At 43.1% G+C, this 23851-nt stretch overlaps 1 protein-coding gene across 1 annotated transcript in view; it reads right to left on the reverse strand.

Annotated features, from left to right (window-relative positions):
- gpc3 (glypican 3) overlaps positions 1-23851 on the reverse strand; it is a gene marked incomplete at both ends in the record, with an annotated part of 157861 nt that overhangs the window by 48553 nt on the left and 85457 nt on the right. Inside the window, 3 exons of the mRNA XM_084041661.1 lie at positions 926-1040; positions 10323-10448; positions 13974-14137. Coding sequence (XP_083897787.1) covers positions 926-1040; positions 10323-10448; positions 13974-14137 — 405 coding nt within the window. The remainder of the gene's footprint in view (positions 1-925; positions 1041-10322; positions 10449-13973; positions 14138-23851) is intronic.

Consider the following 23851-nt stretch of genomic DNA (forward strand, 5'->3'; position numbering starts at 1 on the left):
CAAAACACAGGCATAGACACACATACAGTACATAAAATAGAGAAGGAGTAGCTCTCTCAAAGAAAGATGACATGATATGATATGTTTTGCATCATGAGAGCTACTGATTGTGGCCTTAACCATTAAACCCTACTACTTGGGAATGCATGCCCCACCCAGTTATGCGATACACCTGCTGTACCCATTGTCAGAGTACCGATGTACCCGTCTGTCTGTCTGTGTCCCTTTTATGCTCATATATGGAGATCTCTGTGTCTGTCTGTCTGTCTTTGTCCCCCGCCTCTGGACAACTTTCTATCTGACCGACTCAACATCAGGACCACACTCCCTCGGCTCCTCAGTGACGAGCGAGCCGAGTTTGAAGTCGATCGGTGGGATGGTTCTCAACATACGTGAACTACAGCTACGCAGAGATTTCACGTATTTATAGTAGGATATATTTAGTTGACCGGGGTCCACCCGGGCTCTATACTAGGTCTGCTACTATTTCCCTCTACAACAAATCTCATCCCAGAAAATATTTTTGCTCAGTGTTTGACCAAGAATAGGGACACATTAGGATTCATTTGGTTTACATATGTTTACTCTGTGCCTTTACGTAAGGGTCAGCCTGTCTCTGATGCTGGACAGGGTGGCTGGTAGTGGGTGTGGATAAAGCAGCCTAAACTATGGAGCTATGTTCAATATAAGCAACACAAGCCTCTGTTGATTTGTACTGTCAACATATTCTGTTCCATATTATGGAACAGAATTTGAACACACAGTGTGTGTGTGTGTGTGTGTGTGCACACGCGCGTGGGTTTGTGTGTTTGTGTGTGTGTGTGTGTGTGTGTGTGTGTGTGTGTGTGTGTGTGTGTGTGTGTGTGTGTGTGAAAGGAAGATTGTGTTTGTGCGTTAGTAAATGCATTTATGTGTGTACACACACCTGGTTGATGTGCTTGAGTTTGTCGATAATCTGACCGATGACGGGTTCGAGGGCTTTGTTGTTTCTGGACTCTGAGCCGTGAGTGTGAGCCCGCTTCAGACCCGGTCCAGGGAACCTGACAGACAACACAAAACACAACAAACTTTTATGTTCATTCATTCTGAACTAGATGACAAGGTCATCCGCAGGCTTTAAAGGCAGATCAACACGTCATTTTAAATGCGGTAAATTGAATTAAAATCGTGAAAAACAGCACCAAGGTCATAATTTGGCATTTCTCATAACCCTAACCCTATACCTAAAATATATTATATCATCGCTGTTGGATAGAAACATTTTAAGTCATTTTCATATAGTTATCTTTTAAAAGCAATTGATGTTGTTGTCTAGATATGTGACTAGTATGTAAATATATGAAGTTGTCCCTTATCTGTTACCCTAGATTCTAGGCCTCTAGGGTATTAAACAGAACCTTTAAATACGCTTCTTTATAAAGAACCCACATGGTTCTTTCTTATCGAGCCAAAAGATATTTCAGTTCCATAATGGGAGGTTCTTTTTGGTTTAGGAAAAAAACGAAATGATGTTTTATTGCCACCTAGTGTTGATTATATGAATAACTGATGTCTTTTCTGGTCAAGCAAGCCACAATATTATAATTTATTTACCTTAATGCAAATTATAAACATAACCTTAACCTTACTGCAGAGGTTACAGTGTGCCTAATTTTAAATATCTTTTGATACAGTAATTGTTTATAATCTTAATGTGTACAATAGTATTGTAATTAGGTGAAGCTGAATGCATATTCATGTAGATGAAATGTATAAGTAGTTGACCGTAGTCCCCCCCCCCCACTCTATACATGTTGTGAGCTTGCAGATCTGCTATTTTCTTTGGAGAACGTTTGTCCCAGAATATGGACGCTAGGATTCATGTGGTAAAAAAATGCACCAGGCATTGATTTAGCATATGCTCATATCCACAACAACCTAGACATTGCAAGGTCCTAGTATCAGCATGAACCCACAGAGTCAGCCAACAAGAGGGTCAGTGGCTGAGTAAATAAGCGCTATAAAACGGGCATGTGCTACAAAGTAACAATGAGGTAAGCAAGCAGACATCAAACCTAGCATCTATCCCTTTCATTATACTATTATTACACCTGCTGTAATTGTTATTGCTGTCATTATAGTTGTTACTATTGTCTCTTTCTGTCTATCGCTTTCCCCCTGACACAGTCAAGGCAGATGGCCACCCGCCCAAGAGCCTGGTTCTGCCCACCAGTGTTGCAAACTAATTATCAGTAGAAGTTGCTAGCTAAAACTTGCTAGATCAGTGGTTCTCAAAATGAGGACCGGGGGTTCCAGGGAGTCCACTTTAACCCTACAGTATATCCATCGGCTAATTTGAAAATAGCTGACCTACAAGCTCACAATGTGTCGCATCTTGTGAGCTTGTTGTTTTCAAAAACTCTTGTCAGTGTATGAGGTCCCTTGCACAAAATCTTTTCAGATGGAGATCCGGGGCCAAATAAAATACATATTCATTTGGGGTTCCTTGACATGAAAAGGTCTTGTGTCATTTAGAGGGGACATTTGTGCATTTTACTGTTTTTAGACACTCTTCAAAAGATGCCAAATAGCTAAAAAAAAAAAAAAAAAATTGCTAAATTTGTTGCTAGGTGCTATTATTGCTTGGGTAGTCTGCAAAGCTAAATCTAGCAACACAATTGTTAAGTTTGCGACACTGGCTGTGCCTGAGGTTTGTTCCTCTGTTCCTTTGTTCCACTGTTTCAAAAAACTGCTTGCTCAGGGTGAGGGGGCAACGTTGGTACTCACTGTCACATTGGGTCCCTGCTCTACTTGCAAAATGTCTTGAGACAATTTGTTATGATTCGTCACTATTATAAAGTTAAATTAAATAGAATTGAATCTCAATAACATACAGTAGGCCTACTATGTGACCTTCATTACCTTGACTAATATGTATATTTTAAAATCTGTAATGATATCAATCAATCAACTTGAAGTATTTGCTATCAGAGCAACTAAACATAAGTAACCTATTCTTTCAAATCGTAATCAAAATAAATTCTGCCTTTTAGACTTTGTGCATGTATTATGTGTCTAACTCTCATGGTGATAGTTGACTTGCTTGTTTTTTTTACTGCCAACAAAACGCTTACAAGTTTTAGTCTCAGTGATATGAAAAGTTGAAAATATTTTTCATATTATAGTATCCGAGTTGTTTCTGGCATCATGGGTCCTAAAGGTTCAAGGTGTTCCAGAAAGGACCAGACACTAACTAGTGTGTTACTTGGGAGAGGTTGTTAGGAGAGGTTTAAGTGAAGGAGGCATAATGAGCAGAAAAGACATGTTGAAACACGCCCCTCCGTCTATCATCATGTGCCTTGCCTGCCACCTTTACAAAAAAAAAAAACCTCTATATAAACCTGAAAAGGACATAATAGTTCGCTTTACGGTTAAAAAAAAAGGTTCTACACAGGGACATTTTATACGGTTCTTTATAAAGAATCCACATAGTCTTTTTTTTGTTGTTGTACAGTGAAACGGTCCCCGTTTGAAAGCTGTTTTGATAGGCAGTGAGTCTGAATTGTAAAAGTGTCTGTGGTTTGGGGGGGGTATTCCTTCAGGAGCAGTTCCTGGTGATGTGTTACAGGGCTGCTGCTCTGGGTCTGCTCCTGCACGCCATGAGCGCACAGGTGTGTTTACACAGCTGGGGAAGCAGAGCTTGAATGGGGGGGGGGGGGGCGGGGGTCTACCCTACTGTACGTCACTGGTTCTCAACGTCAACGTCGGGTCCACCACCGGGGGTCTAAGTAGGTCAGTACTCTGTACTGTAAGTAATTGGTTTTTCATGTCAAGGACCCCCAAATTGATAAATATTTGGCCGCTGACCCCCATCTGATAATATGTTGTGCCAGGGACCCCCAGAAGCAAAGATTTGTTAAAAATGTTCAATAATGTTCAAGAGTTTTGAAAAATAGCAGATCTACAAGCTCATATGAGCTACAAGCTCAAACTGCTGACAACACGATGTCAGCAGTTTCTAACGACATAAACAGGTGGGGCATGCATTCCCAATTTGCATCGTTCCCCAGAAGGCCGGTGCCCGTTTATAAATAACCGATTGATTGAAATATCTAAAGGTGACTCACCACCAAACAGGCTACATCAGACTACTTCATAACATAACATAATTAGTACTGTGGTAGCAAAATGTTTTTCAGTGATCGGCGTGGGTGTACGATGAAGTACAGCATAAATCAGGCTTCAGTTTAAATGTCATCTTGAAGCCAATGTCGGTCACAGTGGGAAGTTATAGGATTTGCTGGGTAAAAGGTTAGCAAGAGAGAAAAGGCCACGGGGAAAAAAAGTGTCTCGTCTAGTTCTCGCCCTTTGTCAACGGACACAAAGTACAGTATGAGGTCACGTTTCTGTTTTTGGGGCTCTGACTGCAACTGCAGCCACCTGAACACCCACGATCACCTTCAACATCACCGCTTCATCCATCAGCATCTCCCTCACACCCCTCCATGGGAAGACTTTTCATTAAAGCCCCTCATTTCCACCGTTATTTATCCTTCTTATTAGCCGTGATCTCATACCCAACCCCCGTTAATGGTCACATTAATAATGGAGGGGCGTGTGATCCATTAAGCAGACGGAAGAGGAGGAAATACGGGCTGGCTGGATGGAGGACTGGGAGCTGAAAGGTCCTGAAGATAAGAGAGGCAGTGGGCTCGTGTTTCACAGCCAGGGTGTTGGGCTTGAATTTTAAAGGTCATTTTTAAGGCAGGCGGTTCTGCTTTATTGGACCGTACGCCGGAGATAGAAAGAGAGAGAGAGAGAGAGAGAGAGAGAGAGAGAGAGAGAGAGAGAGAGAGAGAGATCACATCAACACAGGTCACAAAGCTCATGATGCTTAACTGTCTGAGTCGACATCATTACTATTAGGTTTTATCAGTTTGATCCAATCTTTTCCCTAACATTTGATTTCTCTCTCACAGTGACTGAATAACTCCAAACGATTACCAATTAAACTTTAATCGGTAATCGCTTTGAGTTATTCAGTCACTGCAGTGATTTGATAATTAAATCACTGTTTCTTATGGGTCTATAACTCTGTTCCAGACCCAGACCCAAATGAAAACAGAGGATTCTACAGTGTAGATGGGTGTCCCAGAGATGAAAATTGGCATGAAATTCGAGTCCGTGGCCTTTTGCATTTCAAACTGGGGCCTGTGAAATGAAAAGGGTTAGAAATCCCTGAATTAAGGGTCAGTGATGATGGTCAGCCTAGGTTCTAGTAGTGTAGTCCATGACAGCCATCTTCATACGCTCTGACCCGTACTGAACCCTGATAGTGCTCCTCTGACATCGCTGAGGCCTTCTCATCGTGCCTCCAGGTGGGACTGCAGACAAGAGCCATATTTAGCGGTGACTCCGAGCAACGCTTCTCAAGTGTCAGGCGCTGTCTCTTCCCTGTCCCCGCACCCGTCCCCCACCCAAATGTATCTGGAACGAGACAATAGCCGAACGAGTATCACGTTCATTGGTCTCGGAAAAGCTCCTATCTGGGAGGATAATGGAAGATGATCCTGAACAAATCACAGAGTGAAAACGTAGCCGGAGGAATGCGGCGGCTACACGGCCGTGCGCCCCGGCAGCTGACACGGACAATTACACCGTAATCTCCCCATCCACTCCCCCCCCCCCCCCCACCTCGCTATCACACCGCTTGGTCTGGCTGGTAATAATCACCCCCTCAGGACGGCTCTGTCCTCCTGTGCTGTGCCAACCTGTTTCAGACGCCCTGGAGGAGGCTTGGGTAGTTTTCTCTCTCGCTGTCCTCTGTCACTCCCCTGTGAGAAACTGTAGCTGAGCAGCTGCACTCGACAGACCAGAGCAGACGCAGCGGACAATGTACGACTGAGATTCTCAAGTCAACTCAAACTTTATTTATGAAGCACATTTAAAGCTACACTATGTAACTTTATTTTTTGTGAATGAACTACAAATACATATCTACAAATGTTTTCTAAATCCTAACAGCATGTTGCTATATCAGTGGTGCTTTGAACTTTATATACAAGCTATAAGCTTGTATATCTGCTATTTTCGAATAGCCAAAGACATCTAAAATGACACAGCGTTCCCGGTCTAAATGGATTAAGATATGGTTTCCTTTGTCTTTGTTTCTGGGTTGTGCTAATAGAGTTCCAAAAAAATCCATGACAGGTTAGAACAGTAGTACACACACACACACAGCAAATGCCAGGGGGTCAAGCTCAACCAGGGTTGAAGACCAGGGAGAAAAAGTGAGTCTTAGGAAGTGGGACTGGGCAGATGGAATATGCAGGGGCAAGCTGTTCCACAGCCCAGAGGGACAGCCGGCGCAAAGGCTCGGTCACCTCTGGTTTCTAGCCTAGTTCTTTCTATAAGGCACATCGAGCAGCAACTGGTCAGCCGACCTCAAAGCCCTAGCTGGGGTGCGACAGTGTAGGAGTTCAGCTAGGAACAGAGGAGCTAGCTAGCCTATTAACCCATTAAAACCGGGAAAACGCATCTGTTTCATTTTAAGATTTCGGTGGCTATTCAAAAATAGTCGATATACAAGCTCATGGCACGGCACCGAGTGCTGCGCTATGAGCTTGTAGATCTTTTTTAATCTTGAAAATTTGAGCAAATCTTTGAATATATATATTTTTAAAGCAAAGATTTGTAACTCAAATCTTTGCTTCTGGGGGGGTCCCTGGAACAAAACATTTTGAGATGGGGGTCCGCGGCCAAATACGTATCTAAAAATGTTTTCTAAATCCTAACAGTATGTTGCTATATCAGTGGTCCTCCAACTTTTCCATGTCAAGGACCCCAAAAATGTAATGTATTTGGCCGCGGACCCCCCATCTCAAAATATGTTGTTCCGGGGACCCTAGAAGCACATATCGGAAAAGATTTGCATACATTTTCCAAGATAAAAAAAAAGAAGCAGATCTAAAGCTTGTATATCTGCTATATTTGAATAGCCAAAGAAATCTTAAAATGACACAGATGCGTTCCCGGTCTAAATGGATAAAAAACAAACAATAAAAGCTTAAAATCAATACAGACAGGGAGACAGTGGAGTGAGGTCAAGACTGGACTATACAGATATATATATATATTACTGCAGGAGAAATGTAGACCCTGCAAGGGTGCTCCGTCCCACGGCGGCATCACATGGCACTAAGCTACAAGCTCACAATGTGTCGCGGATGCAATGCGTTGTGAGCCTGTATATCTGCTATTTGAGGATTGAACCTTCAAACACCTTAAGAGCTAGGACAATGGACACAACCTTTCTCTTCTCTTGTTGTGTATATACGTACGTACGTTGTTGTTTTGGTTTTTTTGTAAAGTAATTGCTATTACTTGCTTCTTGTGCTGTTATTGGCTCAGGTGGTAGAGTTTAGTGTCAAAATGTCCTTGATCAAGACACTGAACCACTAACTGCTCCCAGTGAGCAGGTTGGTCTCTTCCATGGTTTGTGTGTGAATGGGTGAATGTACAGTAATGCACACTGTAAAGCTCTTTGGTTATGGTACACCAGAGTGACACATATGCTCTTAATCCATTAAGACCGGGAACGCATCTGTGTCATTTAAAGATTTCTGTTGGTATTAAAAAATAGCAGATATACAAGCTCATAGTGCGGCACCGAGTGCCTCACTCAAAAAACGTTAAATTCGATCTGTGCTTCTGGGGGTGGGATGGGGGTCTGCGGCCAAATACATCATTTTGGGCGGTCCTTGACATGGAAAAGTTGGAGCACCACTGATAGGCTATAGCAACATACTGTTAGGATTTAGAAAACCATTTTTAGATATGTATTTGGCCGCGGACCCCCATCTAAAAATGTTTCGTTCCAGGGACCCCCCCAGAAGCAAAGATTTGAGTTACAAATGCTTGCTTTAAAAAATATATATATTCAAAGATTTGCACACATTTTCAAGATTTTTCCAAAAAATAGCAGATCTACAAGCTCATGCCGTGCTATGAGCTTGTATATCTGCTATTTTTGAATAGCCAAAGAAATCTAAAATGACACAGATGCATTCCCGGATTGAACGGGTTAATGGATAACGCAATTACAATGTCCAAGGAGCTGAGCAAAAAGATAGCTGACTCTTACTGTACGTACCGACACAAGATGTTACAATGGAACAATAAAGACCACCTTGAACCTTGAAGAATTCAACATCCTTCCTACATTCTGTCCACATCTCAAGGTGCAAGGTTGTACTTTATTGTTACATATTGTACAGCAGGTACATAAGAGTAAAACTTATTTGGGTTTGCCTTCCTTCAGACAATGCAGCAGCATAGATAATAACAACAACATAATAATGAATATTAGAAATTGTAAAAAGATTTAAAGAAAAGAGAGTGCAAAAAAAATAGAGCATCATCAACTGTACATGTGCATAAAAACTTGGTATATTGTATACACCAACAGTATTTTTCCCCAGTAGCTGCCACCTACCTTTGTGTAAACAACTTCACAGTATATTCTATATACAGCAGATTAGGTACTATAGGTGCAGTTCAAGTGCAAGAAAAGGACGGATGGGGAGGGCAGGTTAGCATTTCCCTTTGCCCTGTCTCGTTCTGGTTCTTGTCAGATCGTTTATGTACCTGATTGTACGTGGAATGAAGCTTTTTTGCAGTCTATTGCTAGCAGCTTTGAGACTGCGTATGGCCGTTTTCCATGCGGCAACATCTCAAACAGTCTCAAACAATCTCATCTACTGTATGAGTGCTTTGCTTAAAGGGTAAGACCACTTTAGTAGAGGTGTGGGTTGTGTAGTTACCTTGCCATGATGTAACTCCAAAGGTGGGCAAGAAATCAAAAATAATTGCTCCATTGTTTAGAAATTGATAATTCAAAATATGCTCCTCATTGACTTACATTGTACGGTAAAACAGCTCTCAAAGTCACTCGTTTAGCACATAAATGAACCCAAACATAGCTGATTCAGACAATATAGAGCATCACCGAGCCCAGTACTGTTTGTTTTTTTAATAAAAATGTCAACTTACTGTTGATTTTACTATTTGAAGATCTGGATCCGGATCCGCCGATCCAGTCCGGGTTTTCTACTCAACTGGCAAAATCAACAGGAAGTTGACATTTTTATTTAAAAAAAAAACAGTACTGGGTTTGGTGATGTTCTATATTGTCTGAATCAACTTTGTTTGCGTTCGTTTTTGTGCTAAAAGAGTGACTTTGAGAGCTGTTTTACCGTACAATGTAAGTCAATGAGGAGCATATTTTGAATTATCAATTTCTAATCAATGGAGCAATTATTTTTCATTTCTTGACCACCTTTGGAGTTACATCATGGCAAGGTAACTACACAACCCAAACCTCTACCAAAGTGGTCTTGCCCTTTAAGCCCAATGCACATTTAACAAGGCCAAACAAGTGAATGGAATTGAGCTAAGTAAGCCAAATTTAAATTGGGGTCGGACGAGGGCGAGGTTGAGCGGGGGGTGTGGGAGCCAAAGGAACCGGAGGTGAGGTGAAATATTGTGAAAACCAAATTGGGTCCTGTGGTGCGCGGCGAGACGACAGAAAGGGTGGCGGGTTGGGGGGGAGGGATTGAAGTGGCAATTAAGTGAAGGGGAAGCGGGCGACGGCGAGACTGACATTAATAACATCCCATAGAGCCAAAGTCAAGATTTACACTCAGTGGGCGAGGGCGACCTCCCGCCATGCTCATCGCTTCTTACGCAAACGTACCCTTCAGCTCACCTCGGCTCTCCCCCGCCTGAGACCTTATCTATCTGCAGCGCAAATACAATTTAAGATATATAACAGCCATATGTTTTATTGTTATGTCAGACACAATGCACATCAGCAGAGCGGAGCTGCTGGAGGCTCTAGGGCAGTGTGGTGGAAGAAGTAATCAGATCAAGTTTTCACATACGTTAAAGTAGGAATACCACAACGTAGAAATACTCTACTGTAAGCAAAAGTCCTGTATTCTAAAGTACAAAGGTGTTGGCATCCAAATACAGTACCAACATGCAACGTAACTAGTGACTAAAGTTTTCTAATAATTATAGTGGATTAAAAAGTAAAACACCTGCCTCTGAGATGCAGTGAAGTAGAAGTATTTAAAGTATTGAAAAATGTACATACTCAAATAAAGTAAAAGTACCTCAGAATTGTACTTAAGTGCAGTACTTGAGTATGGTATTTTCCACCATGGCTGGCTTGTTGAGGTGAGTGGCTGTTTTTTTATTTGACTCTTTCAGTGCAGTTGAAGGTTTACAGGTCCGTGGATGGCAGTGAATCCTGTGCCGATATAAATCAATGCCTTATTTACCTGTCTGTCATTTCCTGTCCGTTCCAGCAGAGGGAGTGGTTGGCCGGCTCGGGCTCACGGCTACATAGCGCCTCCCCAAGGCCACTGTAGAAAGAGCTGTAACCCCGCAGGCTGGATATAAACTCCCTGAGGGAGAGAAAGAGAGAGAGAGAGAGAGAGAGAGAGAGAGAGAGAGAGAGAGAGAGAGAGAGAGAGAGAGAGAGAGAGAGAGAAATAGAGACAGAGGGAGAGAAAGAAGGAAAGAGGGAAGGAGAGAGAAGATACTTTAATTATGGTAATCTGGGCGAACAGAGAAAAGTGTAGACGGACAAATTGTTTTACAAAGAGAGACAGAGAGAGGGGGGGTGCAGAAACCCAGAGAGAGACAATGAAAGGAGTCGGGGAAAGAAGCTTCATACAGTAATGGGGGGGCAGAGGATGAGAGCCTCCATGAGAAAGAGGATGTAACTGAACATCTGTGTGTTCCAGTGGTTCTAACGCTAACGTTGTTCATTAGAAACCTATTACAGCTTTGGGGTGCCGATAGCCGAGTGGTTAAGGTGCCTGTTACATAGGCTCTGATGCCTGATAGCGAGTCCCCGGTTCGATTCCCGGACCATTGCTGCATGTCACTCCCCGACTCCCTCTCCCTGTTTCCTGTCTCTCTACACTGTGGACTAAAAATAAAGGCAAGAAAATTCACCCCAAAACAAATCACAGCAGAGTTAGCTGAGTTGAATCCTAGCGTCCCTAGCCTGAGGGCGATCATCCGGTGAAAATAGCCAACAAATCAGCAATGTTTGCCGAAGATGTTTAGTGTAGAGCGAAAACAGGAGGGGGCCTAGAACAGAGCCCTGGGGGACTCCAGTCTAGTGGACCTAGAACACACATGGTCGACATATGGGCAGAGGGACGGAACTGACCCGTGTTCCAACTCAATCCAACCTGCGACGTCTTCAAAAGAAAACTAGAAAAAGTGGTCCTCGGAGCACAGGTCTCTGCCAGGTCAGGTAGGTTATTGTGGGCCAGCAATGTTCGTAATTCAGTCCTTATAGAGGTGAGTGGAATGTAGAAGTTGAGGGATTAATGTTGATGTAGTTATTGCATGATGTTTGGACAAAATCTGTGGGAGAATTTAAATTTAAATTTACATTTTTGTGCAAAAATCGTTCTGCTTGTGGCGCTATAATAGGCCAATGTGAAAAGGGTGGCATTTCTTCCTCGGCCTAGTAGTGGGAATGTGTGTGCAAACTAAAGTTTCATAGCGATCGGACGCTGCCTGCGTTCATGATTTGAAGCATTTTGTATATATAAGCATTTTGTAAATATAAAAAATGGTAAGATATAAAAAACAGTGCCAGAGATTATCTGTCCACAGACAGACGGACGGACAGACGGACGGACGGACGGACGGGCAGACAGGGTACAAAACAACAAAACAACCCCCACCAAAAAATCTAAATCATAAAAGGCATTATATTAATGGAATTGTATTCATTTATTTTTTTGTAGAGCAGCCAATTATTTGTACCACTTTACCCAATTTAGTCATTATGCCAATTAAATCCTCCCACTGCTTGCAACTGCTGTTGTACCCCACTAGCCCACCTGCCAGTGAGGAGCTCCCACTGGGAGGACGTATAGCACCCACGTCCTCCTCCTCCCGTTCAACGCCCCGCTGACAGGTGCCATCCCCCCCAGCCTGTAGGAGTACGGTGTGGTGACAAAGATCCTTTCCCCGCCCAGCTTCCCTCCCTTGAACACAGCCAATAGGCTCTATGCACAGCAGCCATATTGGAAAGAAATTGGGCCTCTTCTTACTTCCTTCACAGGTGTTACCAATGATACTAATGAAGGCTCTGTTCCATTCTTGTCAGGGTGCTGATAACGTGCATGTTGGCTCACTAGAAACACTCCATTTTTGTTCCCAAATGGCCCCTTATGGTGGGTGTGTAACGGGTCCATTTGGTTCCATTTGTACACTCTCAGAGTTATGGGGGTCCTTGAAAATAAGACACCCACTATGCCACAAAATGGAACTGAGCCTTAATTAGTATTATTGGTAACACCTGTGAAGGAAGTAAGGAAGGGGGCCCAATTCATTCCCAATATGGCTGCTGTGCATAGAGTGTATTATGTTCGTACAGACGCTCGGCAAGCCGGACGCACCACAGTGGATTCAAACCCCAAGACTCCGTGGTGGTGGGCAGGTACTTTAACCCTACGCCACACAAGCATTTTGAGGCAAATTCATTTCACTTTATTGCAATTAGTGGTAATTCATATTTACTGTTTGTGTACATAGCTGCCATTCCATTGATGCAGGCATGTACTAAAATGGTATATATTCAATGTTTATAGTTGTGAAACAGTCTGCCTTGAATCCATATTTATAACATAATGTAATGTGTTTTGTCAGTTTCCTATGAAGTGGTGCATATCAGACAACTTCCCAGATATAAATTGGTGGGCTAATTTAAAAGTTGATGCTGCATTGAAGTTAATTGTTTTATGTATTAATCTTTTCATTGTAACCTAAGAGTACACCAGAGTGACACATACGCTGTTAAAAAGTTAACATTTTAAACAGCTAAGTCGTGAAGCAAGGACCCAGGTCATCTGGCCTGGCAAATAGCCTATAGTAAAGCAAGTTTAAATTCTTGTCTCTTCACTCACTTTGTGGAAGTCAGTATGGCCCTCTGTAAAAATGCTGCCCACCCCTGACCTATTAGGTTAATTTATTTTACAGTCGAACAGTTAAACTCATACTGCATAGCCTAAATGGAATGGATGTTGTTCTATGACAGAGAACCATATGCGTACTTGACAAAGAGCTGACAAAAAGTGGGCTTCATGAAAGGACATGGTGCGTGTCCCAGCTACCAGGTGTATCACGTTGCTAAATTGGACGTGCGTCCCTGTTCATGTTGATATTCATTATGCAGATGCCCTGTCAACACCAATGACCATAAATAGTACAAATGATCCATGGTGACAGGACCCAAGAAGAGAAACCTCTGAAATGTGCCGCAAGCTCTGAAATAGTTTTATGTCTTGTTGCTTGGATGACAAAAGAATCTTCCAAAGTTGTGGAGTGATGGGAAGTGATAAGGTTGGCGTGCAGGATACTGTACAGTTGGATTTGGATGAAAGATTGGTGAAACTATTGGAGATTCTGTAATGTCACGTGTCCAGTACATCAAATCTGCATTGTTACTTTAACCCTGAGTGAGTGGACAAACACATTTTGCAATTAAACTGACACTGACGATTTTACTGTGTAGTGGTGGTTGAAAAAGGATATAACTCAGATTACACAAAACATAATTTGTATTGCATTATGCCGGCCTTACATCAAACGACTTTTCATGGGATTTCATCATCGCAGACAAATTTCAATTGTCGGAATAACATCATGACAGTTTTTGGCGCGCTCCTGTCATCTCCATCGTTTGGTGATTATTATGCTATCGATTTCATGAGAATGTGTGAATGCTATATATTTTATTTGCAAGAGGATACAACACACGTGCATTTTGATAATAGTATCAAAGATTATTTTTTTTAAATATATATTGAAATATATTTTCCACAAAATATATTATTTATATTATTTCAAACATTTCCTGTTTTTCAGCTAATTCTCAGTAGCTGCTCGGGTTTCCTGCTCACCTGCGGAGGCCGACCAACGTCTCATCAGGATCTATGGGGGCCGGCTGGGGGATGCGGGCCCCGGGCTGGGGGTTACGGACCCCGGGGACACCAGGAGCCTGGTCGGGAACAGAAATGATGGAGCGAGAGACACGCTGAGGAGTTTGAGCACACATTCCATTCACCTGGAGAGACAGGGAGACAGAGACAAAGATAAAGAGAGTATCCCTGAGTATTGTTTTTTTTTACCCCCCCCCCCACTTCCTGTTGTATTCAGTTCAGTTAATGAACAGTTCCACTTCCTGTTGTAGTTACAGTAGTTCAGTTAATGAACAGTCAGTCAACCAGGACACTCCGCCTCAGTTCCTCTGCAATTGTCATCCCTTTGCGTCTGTTTATTTTGGGAGGGATGGAAAGATTTGCATAACAAACAAGCCATTGTATCCTCTGCCAGCCATTTTGTGCCATCATCATGTCCCTATTTGTAATCATAAACCCTCCAAAAGCTCTAGCATGGAAATGAGGCCTCTCTCTGCCTCCTTCATGTGGATAAATGCCATTGTTGTTGGGGCGCGGGAGGACACTAATAAATAAGAGGACCCTCGCTGTCGCTCACAGATAATGGACCCCGGCGCTTTCTTTTCAGGTGCAATAAAAATGCAAATGGATGTTAATGTTTAGCTTGTGGTTTAATGATTTGCCGGTGGTTTAATTTCCCCCGAGGGTTCTGAACGAGGCTTAATTCGGCCTTGTAATGTTAACGGCTAATTGTACCCAGCTCCCCTTAAGTGTACGTGCCTGGCGTCACCGCGGCTGAATACAGATGGGACCGCACAGACCAGAGACAGACATCTCTATCTGGTAGCCAGGGACCACACAAACGTGTCGTGCACGCACTCAGGCAAGCGCCCACTCACTCACACACATTTTGTATTACTATCAGTGTTGATTTCGTCGACAAAAACGATGACGAAAAATCTTTTGTCACTGACAAAAACAAAATAAAAACGAAATTAAAACTAAGCTACAATGACTAAAACTAAGACTATATAATATATTGACAATTTCGTCAACAAATAAAAACGACTCTAAAATGTTCAAGTCATTTTATGTTTGGTCGCGCTTGGGTGCAGATCTACAAGCTCACAACACGTCGAGCCATCAACCCATCAATGCACCGCCAAAAAACATTTAAGTCGACTAAATCAACTGTAGATTTAGTCGACTATAATCTTATGTTATTTAGTGGACTAAAACTATAACATTTCAGATGACTAAAATATGACTAAAACTAAATGGAATTTTATTCAAAAGACTAAAATGGCTAAAACGAAATCAAAAATTGCTGTCAAAATCAACACTGATTACTATACTTCCAATTTTTAAACCATAACCCTAAAGTCGAAAATAAACGATCTACAAGCTCACAACGCTTTTTGCGCTGTGACGTGTTGTGAGCTTGTGGATTGGCTGTTTTCAATGTGCGACACTGGCACACAACTAAGTATAAATCAGGCATAGCTCTGACCTAACCCCTAAAACTAACCGTGCCAAATCCTAATCCCAACCCCGCCCTGAATCTTTCCCTAATTATAAGCCTAAATCCCCAAATCTGTTTTAACCATGAGGAAAATTGTCCTCACAATGTGTTTATCAAATTGTGAACAAACACATTTCCCCACATTTATATAGTAGAATACACTACAAGCACACACACACACACACACACACACACACACACACACACACACGTACACACACACACACACACACACGTGTGTAGATAGATTAGGTAGGTAGAGTAGGTAGGTAGGTAGGTAGGTAGGTGTGTGTGTGTGTGTGTGTGTGTGTGTGTGTGTGTGTGTGTGTGTGTGTGTGTGTGTGTGTGTGTGTGTGTGTGTGTGTGTGTGTGTGTGTGTGTGTGTGTGTGTGTGTGTGTGTGTGTGTGAATGATTCCCTGCAATTACTCATGTGAACATAATGTACGTGAGCGTATTAACATGACGTATGGTACTGTACTTAATGCACACATATGTATGCTGACGTAGGGCTGCTTAGCCAAGGACAGAAAACCCCCCCCACCCCACCCACCCACCCACCCACACACACACACACACACACACACACACACACACACACACACACACACACACACACACACACACACACACACACACGGCACACAAGTGCAACCACATGAAGGCAACCACACTCACATGCACAACCACAGAGCACAGTACGGTAGAGCAAGCAGAGAACACACACAGTGCACACACAGTGCACAAACAAACGCACACGCACGCACACACAACCGCACACGCACACACACACACACACACACACACACACACACACACACACACACACACACACACACACACACAATGATATGAGATGCAGATAGTCACAGATGGCAGGAATAATTCTGCGCCAAGCATTAGCTAATATCCAGCATCCCTGACCAACCCTTCCACTAATACAACCCTACTGTCCACCCACGGGAAATCAGTTCACACACACACACACACACACACACACACACACACACACACACACACACACACACACACACACACACACACACACACACACACACACACACACACACACACACACACACACACACACACACACACACACACACACACACACATCCTGGAGAACTGACACCACAATACATGTGCAGACATACAAGTCATTTCTCTCTGCCAGTCCTCTTTCTCTCTCACTTTATTTCTTTCTCTCTCTGGCTCTCTCTCTTCCCCCTTACCCTCTCTCTCTTTCTCTCCCTCTTTCTCCCTCTCTCCTTCTCTCTCTCTTTCTCCCTCTCTCCTTCTCTCTCTCTTTCTCCCTCTCTCCTTCTCTCTCTCTTCCTCTCTCTCTCTCACCCCCCCTCTCCTTCTGCAACGTATTAATTCTCTCCTCTCCTCCTCAGCCCTGCCGTTCCCACAGGCTGTGATTAATGTGATTGGAGGTTTTATTCCTCTCATTGTTGGGTAGAGTTCCAGGGAGCCGTGGGGGAACTGGTGGCTAGCGGGGAGCTACTGATTCCCTCCATGACCATTGTTTCTGGACACTGCAGGAGGAAGGCTCCTCATTAGTGGAGTATTAATATGAGCCCTGTCTGGACCAACACACCCAACAGGAGAGAGAGACCCCTGAATATCCATGCACTTTTATCTGCTCTGAGCAGAACTCCTCGCTTAGGGAGGACTGGGGACACCGAACGCACGCACATCGGTGTCCCCATTCCTCCCCACACACACGCGTACGCACACACGTGCACGCACGCACGTGCGCACACGCACACACGCACGCACGCACGCACGCACGCGCCACACACACACACACACACACACACACACACAAACACACACACCTGTATCTCGTATTCCATGCCCCGTTTTGTCTGTGCAAACACTCTGTAATGATGTTGTCAAAACAAATCAATATGAATGCACACATGGGTCATATGGCTCCCTGCTGGTGTCCACAGTCACCGCGTGCTCTATAATAACACACTAGTTATTATCATTAATATTATAACAGAGAAGTACGCTACAGAGGACACGACGCCAACCTTCATCAGTGTCACTCAACTTCAGCAACTTCAACTTTATTGCCCCACCAAGTTTATACAGACGTAAATTAGTCAAGAAGAGATTCAAGAAAAGAGTCATAAGGGTAAAGAATAGAGAAGTGCAAAAATCTATGGAGAGCTGTATTATTTAATGGCTGAATGTTAAAATTGTTATTCTCCAATAAAAAGATGTATATATAGAATTAAAAAAAAGAATAGAAAAGGGCACCACCGCAGAGTCAATGGTTTAGAATCCACCGCGGTGCATCCGGCTTTGTGGTACGAACACAATTTGGCCCGTGTTCGGGGGAGGGAATCCGGGCGGGGAGGAGGGTGATATTTGTCACTGCAAATATAATAACTCCCACGGGCTGGGGTGGCAGAGCCTGTCAGTGGGGAGTGTTGGGCGGGAACAACCAAATACCAATTACAGTCTCCCATATTTGAATACTGGGCCCTGATCGGTCACCCCAGACTTCGGGAGTAGGAAATGGATTCTCAACGGAGCGGGGCCAGACCCAATCGCAGAGGGCAACTTTTTTACTTTTTTTCGTACTGGCAGATTCGTCTGGTCCCAGGCTAGGATACAACAGCAGTGACAACACACAGAAATGTGTTTGGGGAGGAATGGGAATGAATTGGCATAATGACTAAATTAAAGGGTTAAACGCACAAAAAAGGAATAGAATAGAGAAGGGAAAAGTCAGATAAGAAGAAGATACAATGTTAAATATACATAAGGTGCATGGTCAAAATGGAAATAAAATCAGGCAGAATATGCTTCTTCTGCCAGAAGAGGCATTTCCAACCTATAGCTATAAGTAGCTACAGAATCACTGTCTCTTGTGGAGGTCAGACACATCACCTAGCAGCAGATATCAAACATGTACTGTAAGCAGTGGTGTAATGTAGATTTCGTTTCAGGGGAACGGTATTTTATTGACGTCACATGCACATGTGCGCACCGGTAAACCTGTTATGCAAAGTAGCCATTTGGGTACTTGGGCGTATCTTGCGCGTGCGCATGAAATATTTCCAGTTGAACGCCGTGGTGTCCCGTGTAGCGACCAAAACACCACTGACTGTAAGAGTATACGTACATAAGTGAAAGTGCCAGCAGTGGATCATAGTCATACATACATAGAGTGATAATAATGCCTGTGTGACGGCCTGTGTCGCCAGGATTGACATGGGCTCAGCGCTTGTTCAACAGTCTGACGGTTGACAGGTGGAAACCGCTCCATAATGTGGTGTAATGGCTTTTGATACATACTGTAGGTATCACTTGACTGGCCGCAGCCGCCGCAGTATTGACAAATACAGGGCCCCCCCTGTATTTGTCAAAATACTTCCAAAATGTTAATGATGTCCATGATCACAATACCAGAGGCAGCTCCACAAACCTTGTCCAACCCTTTTTTGGCTCAACAAAGGGAAGTAACTCGTTCTCATGCTACTCATCAAAAATGTGGAACGCCCTACCATAAGGAGTAAAGGAGTGTAAAACCCGACTCTCTTTCAAAACAGCCCTAAAGATACACCTTCAGGAGGCTGCAATTGGAAAATGGCCCCTGTCTAAGTCCTAACCTAACCTACCCCCCTACCCCCCCCCCTCTCTCCTTCTCCTTTTGTACATATTTCTCACTCTTCATACCAGTAACCTGTAAACTGATTGTATGACATTCTATAGTAGTTGTGTATATCTGTCTGTCTCTTATATGTCATCATGATTTGTGTGCATGGGGAACTCATTTGAAACAAGCTCAGTGCTTTTATGAGTCTTCCAGTTTAGTAGACCTTGTATTGTGAATTTGTACTTCCATGTACTGTTGTTCTCATGTCTTACTAAATAAAGTACATCAATCAATCAATCAGTGACATGAACAAATTGTGGCTGGGGTGGTGAGTGTCCTTGATGATCCATTCAGCCTTGGCTACGCACCGCTTCTTGTATACTGTCTATGTCCTAGAGCAGCGCTTCTCAACATTTTGTGCATCAGGGCCCACTTGAAAATCTTGAAAGTGTTCGCTGCTCACCCATCATTTTGGTGCGAGTGTCGGGGCAGAAACTCATAACTAATAATTGAGCTTAGAGAAGCGGTCAAAAAACACATTAACTCATTCCCTGCCTAGAACGACTAAAACGACTTCTGTCCCATAAGCCATGCCTGCCTAGAACGACTAAAACGACTTTTGGGAGAAAAAAAAATTGACCCAAAGACCAAGGAGATATGATTTTTCGAAGATCTAGACTTCCTTGTTAACTTAAAACTTAAAAATTCTGTATCTCGGCTCCTGAGTACTTTTGTTTTTCAATGAAAAATCTTGGCAGTGGGCAAACGCGGCCAGAAATAATTCAGGCAGTGAATGAGTTGATGTGGAATGGTTATTGTGAAAAAATATACCAAGTGAAAGATTATATCAAAACTAACTGAAAAAGTTACACTGTGTGACTTTAAAGGGCAAGACCACTTTGGTAGAGGTTTGGACTGTGTGTGCCATGATGTAACTCCAAAGGTGGACAAGAAATCAAAAATAATTGTTCCATTGATTAGAAATTGATAATTCAAAATATTGACTTACATTGTACGGTGAAACAGCTCCCAAAGTCACTCTTTTAGCACGAACACAAACAAAGCTGATTCAGACAATATAGAACATCACCAAACCCAGTACCGTTTGTTATTTTAATAAAAATGTCAACTTCCTGATGATTTTATTATTTGAAGATCCGGATCCGTGGATCCAGTCCGGGTTTTCTTCTTAATAAAAATAGCAAAATCAACAGGAAGTTAATTTTTTTTATTAAAAAAACGAACAGTACCGGGTTTTGTGATGTTCTATATTGTCTGAATCAACTAAAGAGTGACTTTGAGAGCTGTTTTACGTACTGTAAGTCAACGAGGACAATATTTTGAATTAGCAATTTCTAATCAAAGAAGCAATTATTTTGTATTTCTTGTCCACCTTTGGATTTACATCATGGCAAGGTAACTACACAACCCAAACCTTTACCAAAGTGGTCTTGCCCTTTAACAAGAGAGAAAGAAAAATGAAGTCTGTGATAAGACCCACAAAGTGAATACAATCGGACAGACGCACAAAAGAACTGACAGACTGTTAGAATGATGAGTGATGATGATAAGACTGCAGCAGTTCTACAACTCTCTCTCTCACTGTGTTCTACTCCTTCTGCAGACTCCGTCAGATCCATCATATTTCCGTCTACACCTATTTCCCATCTTCTCTTTCAGCCGAGAGGTCGCGGGGTGATGAATGCCTCTACCACTCTCTCCTGTCCTACCTTCCCTTGGGCTCTCACTTCAAACTGTCTCACACGCCCCCTCCATTTCTTCTTTCTCCCTCCCTCTCTCTCTCTCTCCCCCTCTTGCTCTCTCCTTTGTCGTCCCTGCCTTCGCTTCTGCACAGTAACTGGTAAAAATAGAGCTTCATAAATCATGCATCTTCTCTCACAGTAGTATGTATGAAGAGAGAGAGAGAGAGAGAGAGAGAGAGAGAGAGAGAGAGAGAGAGAGAGAGAGAGAGAGAGAGAGAGAGAGAGAGAGGAGAGAGGGAGAGATATGGAGGTAGAGAGAGAAACAGAGAGAGAGAGAGAGAGAGAGAGAGAGAGAGAGAGAGAGAGAGAGAGAGAGATGGAGGTAGAGAGAGAAAAACAATGAAACTGGAGATTTCTAAAGAAAGAAAGAAAAGGGAGATGAGATAAAGTGGAGAGAAAGAGGGGAGCCAGATGACATCAAGCAGCAGGAGAGAAAGAGAGAGAGAGAGAGAGAAAGAAACAGAGCGAGAGAGAGAGAGAGAGAGAGAGAGAGAAAGAAAAAGAGAGAGAGAGGCAGGGCGTATCGGGGGAATGAATTGGAACCACAGGTTCCTGGCTCTCAGTAAAGCTTTGGGGCCGTTTGGGGGGCTGCCTCACCCCGGGGTTGCACCAGACGAGATGAAACGGATGTTAACACGACCAGGGCAGACGGCGAGCGGTCACCCAGCCGCCAGAGTGGCCATGTTTCAACTCCGCCGAGACGAGCGGTATAGCGGTCTCTCTTTCACGCCTCTGGGTGTGCTGTCACTTGGTCAGAGTCAATCTGTCTGTCACCGTAAATAACAAGCGCAGCCCCTCGCACTTACACCGGACAGAGAGGTAAGTGAGAAGAACCCCTCGCCCCCCCCACTCCCCCCTCTCCCCAGTGCAATCCCTCCCCTATAGCACTTACAATCACACTAGCTCTAAAACAAGTGGTGCCGGGTTCGGTGGGTCCGTAATATCAATGGTTCTCAAAGTAGAGGGGTCCTTGCGGGGGTTCCAAGGGGTCCCCAGCAAAATGAGGAACAGTTGGCCATTCGATTCAAAAATAGCCGATCTACAAGCTCACAACGTGTCGCATCGCGATACGTTGTGAGCTTGTACTGTAGATCTGCATGAAACATTTTGAAGAATTTTTGTAATCATTTTGAAACATTTTAACAACACAAATCTTCTCTTATGTGGGTCCCTGGCAAAAAAAATCCTTTCAGACGGGGGTCATATACATATCAATTTGGGGGTCCTTGACCTGAAAAGTTTTGAGAACCGCTGCTCTACCGATTCCCAAATCTCGTTTTGGTTTGAAATATGACTTTATTTCTTTCCCTCTGGTGCACGGGGCAAATCCCCAGATTCAAACTGCCGTGCACTTTGTCTCTCCAAAGTCACACTGAGGGCAGATCACTGAGGTAAATCCTGAAGAAGTTTGCGGTCTAATTTTGGGGTGATCTCTCATTACGATCTGACAGGAGAGAATTAGCCATCAGGGAAACAATGCCTCCGTCCCCTCAATGACAACACTGAGGAGGGAGAACACACACACACACACACACACACACACACACACACACACACACACACACACACACACACACACACACACACACACACACACACACACACACACACACATCAAAGAACAGGCAGTGGTGGAAAAAGTACTCACATTTTTTACCTAAGTAAAAGTATCAATACTACAATGTAGAAATACTCTGTTACTCTGTCAAGTAAAAGTCTGGTAATCAAAATTTACTTGAGTAAAAGTACAAAAGTATTTGAAAGTAAAAACGTTTGAAAATAGCAGATCTACAAGCTTGCATCGCGACGCATTGTGAGCTTGTAGATCGGCTATTTTCAAATGGATGAAATGTACTGTATGTATGTGGGGCTGAAGTGGTTCATGCATGTTTTGTAATAATAATCTAAATCTGCAAAGTAACTAGTAACTAAAGCTGTCAAATAATTGTAGTGTAAAAGTAAAAGTAAGAGTAAAAGTTAAATATTGTTCTCTGAGACGTAATGGGGTAGAAGTAAAAGTATTGAAAATGAGAAATACTCCAGTAAAGTAAAAAATCCTCAAAAGTTGCAAACAGGTGCACATACATAGACTTAACCTCACACATACACACTTCTGCATCAACGGAAAAACAACACATATACATAAAACATATGCATATCTGCATATTAATTTAGATATTGCTGCGGAAATCTTGTATTTCCATATTGTTGGGTAAATAAACACAATACTTTGTCGTTTGACAGTGTGGCGCAAAAGTGGCGAATATTGTTGATCTAAAAGCTCACAATGCGTCACACTGCATGCAGATCTGCTATGCATGATCATTTAGAAAATCTTTTTGCCCACAATGACCTGCCAAAACAGGGACACCAGGGTGAAAGTGGTTAAGTGTGTCTATGTGGGCTTTATGAATATTGAACCAATGAAAAGTATTAACAAGTGCTTGTGACTAAATCATAACTTTATTGGATCCATTGGAATACAAGTAAACTCTTCCTGAAATTTCATGTTACAAGGTTTCCACCCGATAGCGACGATATTATACGCATACACACAAAGTACAGACCAGCACACACACACACACACACACACACACACACACACACACACACACACACACACACAACCCAACTCAGCGGTCACCTTGCTGCAGAGCGAACCAATAAAGCAATATAGCCTTAATCCCTTATATAGTAGAACCAGACACAGACAGAAACACAGTCATCTGTGACTACTGACTCAGCACTGTTACACACACACACACACACACACACACACACACACACACACACACACACACACACACACACACACGCAAAGGACTCATTTCATTCACTGATAACAATCAGTCCCTGTGAGCGGTATACACACACGCGGGTGCGCACGCGCAAACGCACGCACATGCACACACACACACACACACACACACACACACACACACACACACACACACACACACACACACACACACACACACACAC

The sequence above is a fragment of the Gymnoscopelus microlampas genome, assembly GCF_963454915.1.
Source record: "Gymnoscopelus microlampas genome assembly, chromosome: 18".
Classification (NCBI taxonomy): Eukaryota; Metazoa; Chordata; class Actinopteri; order Myctophiformes; family Myctophidae; genus Gymnoscopelus; species Gymnoscopelus microlampas.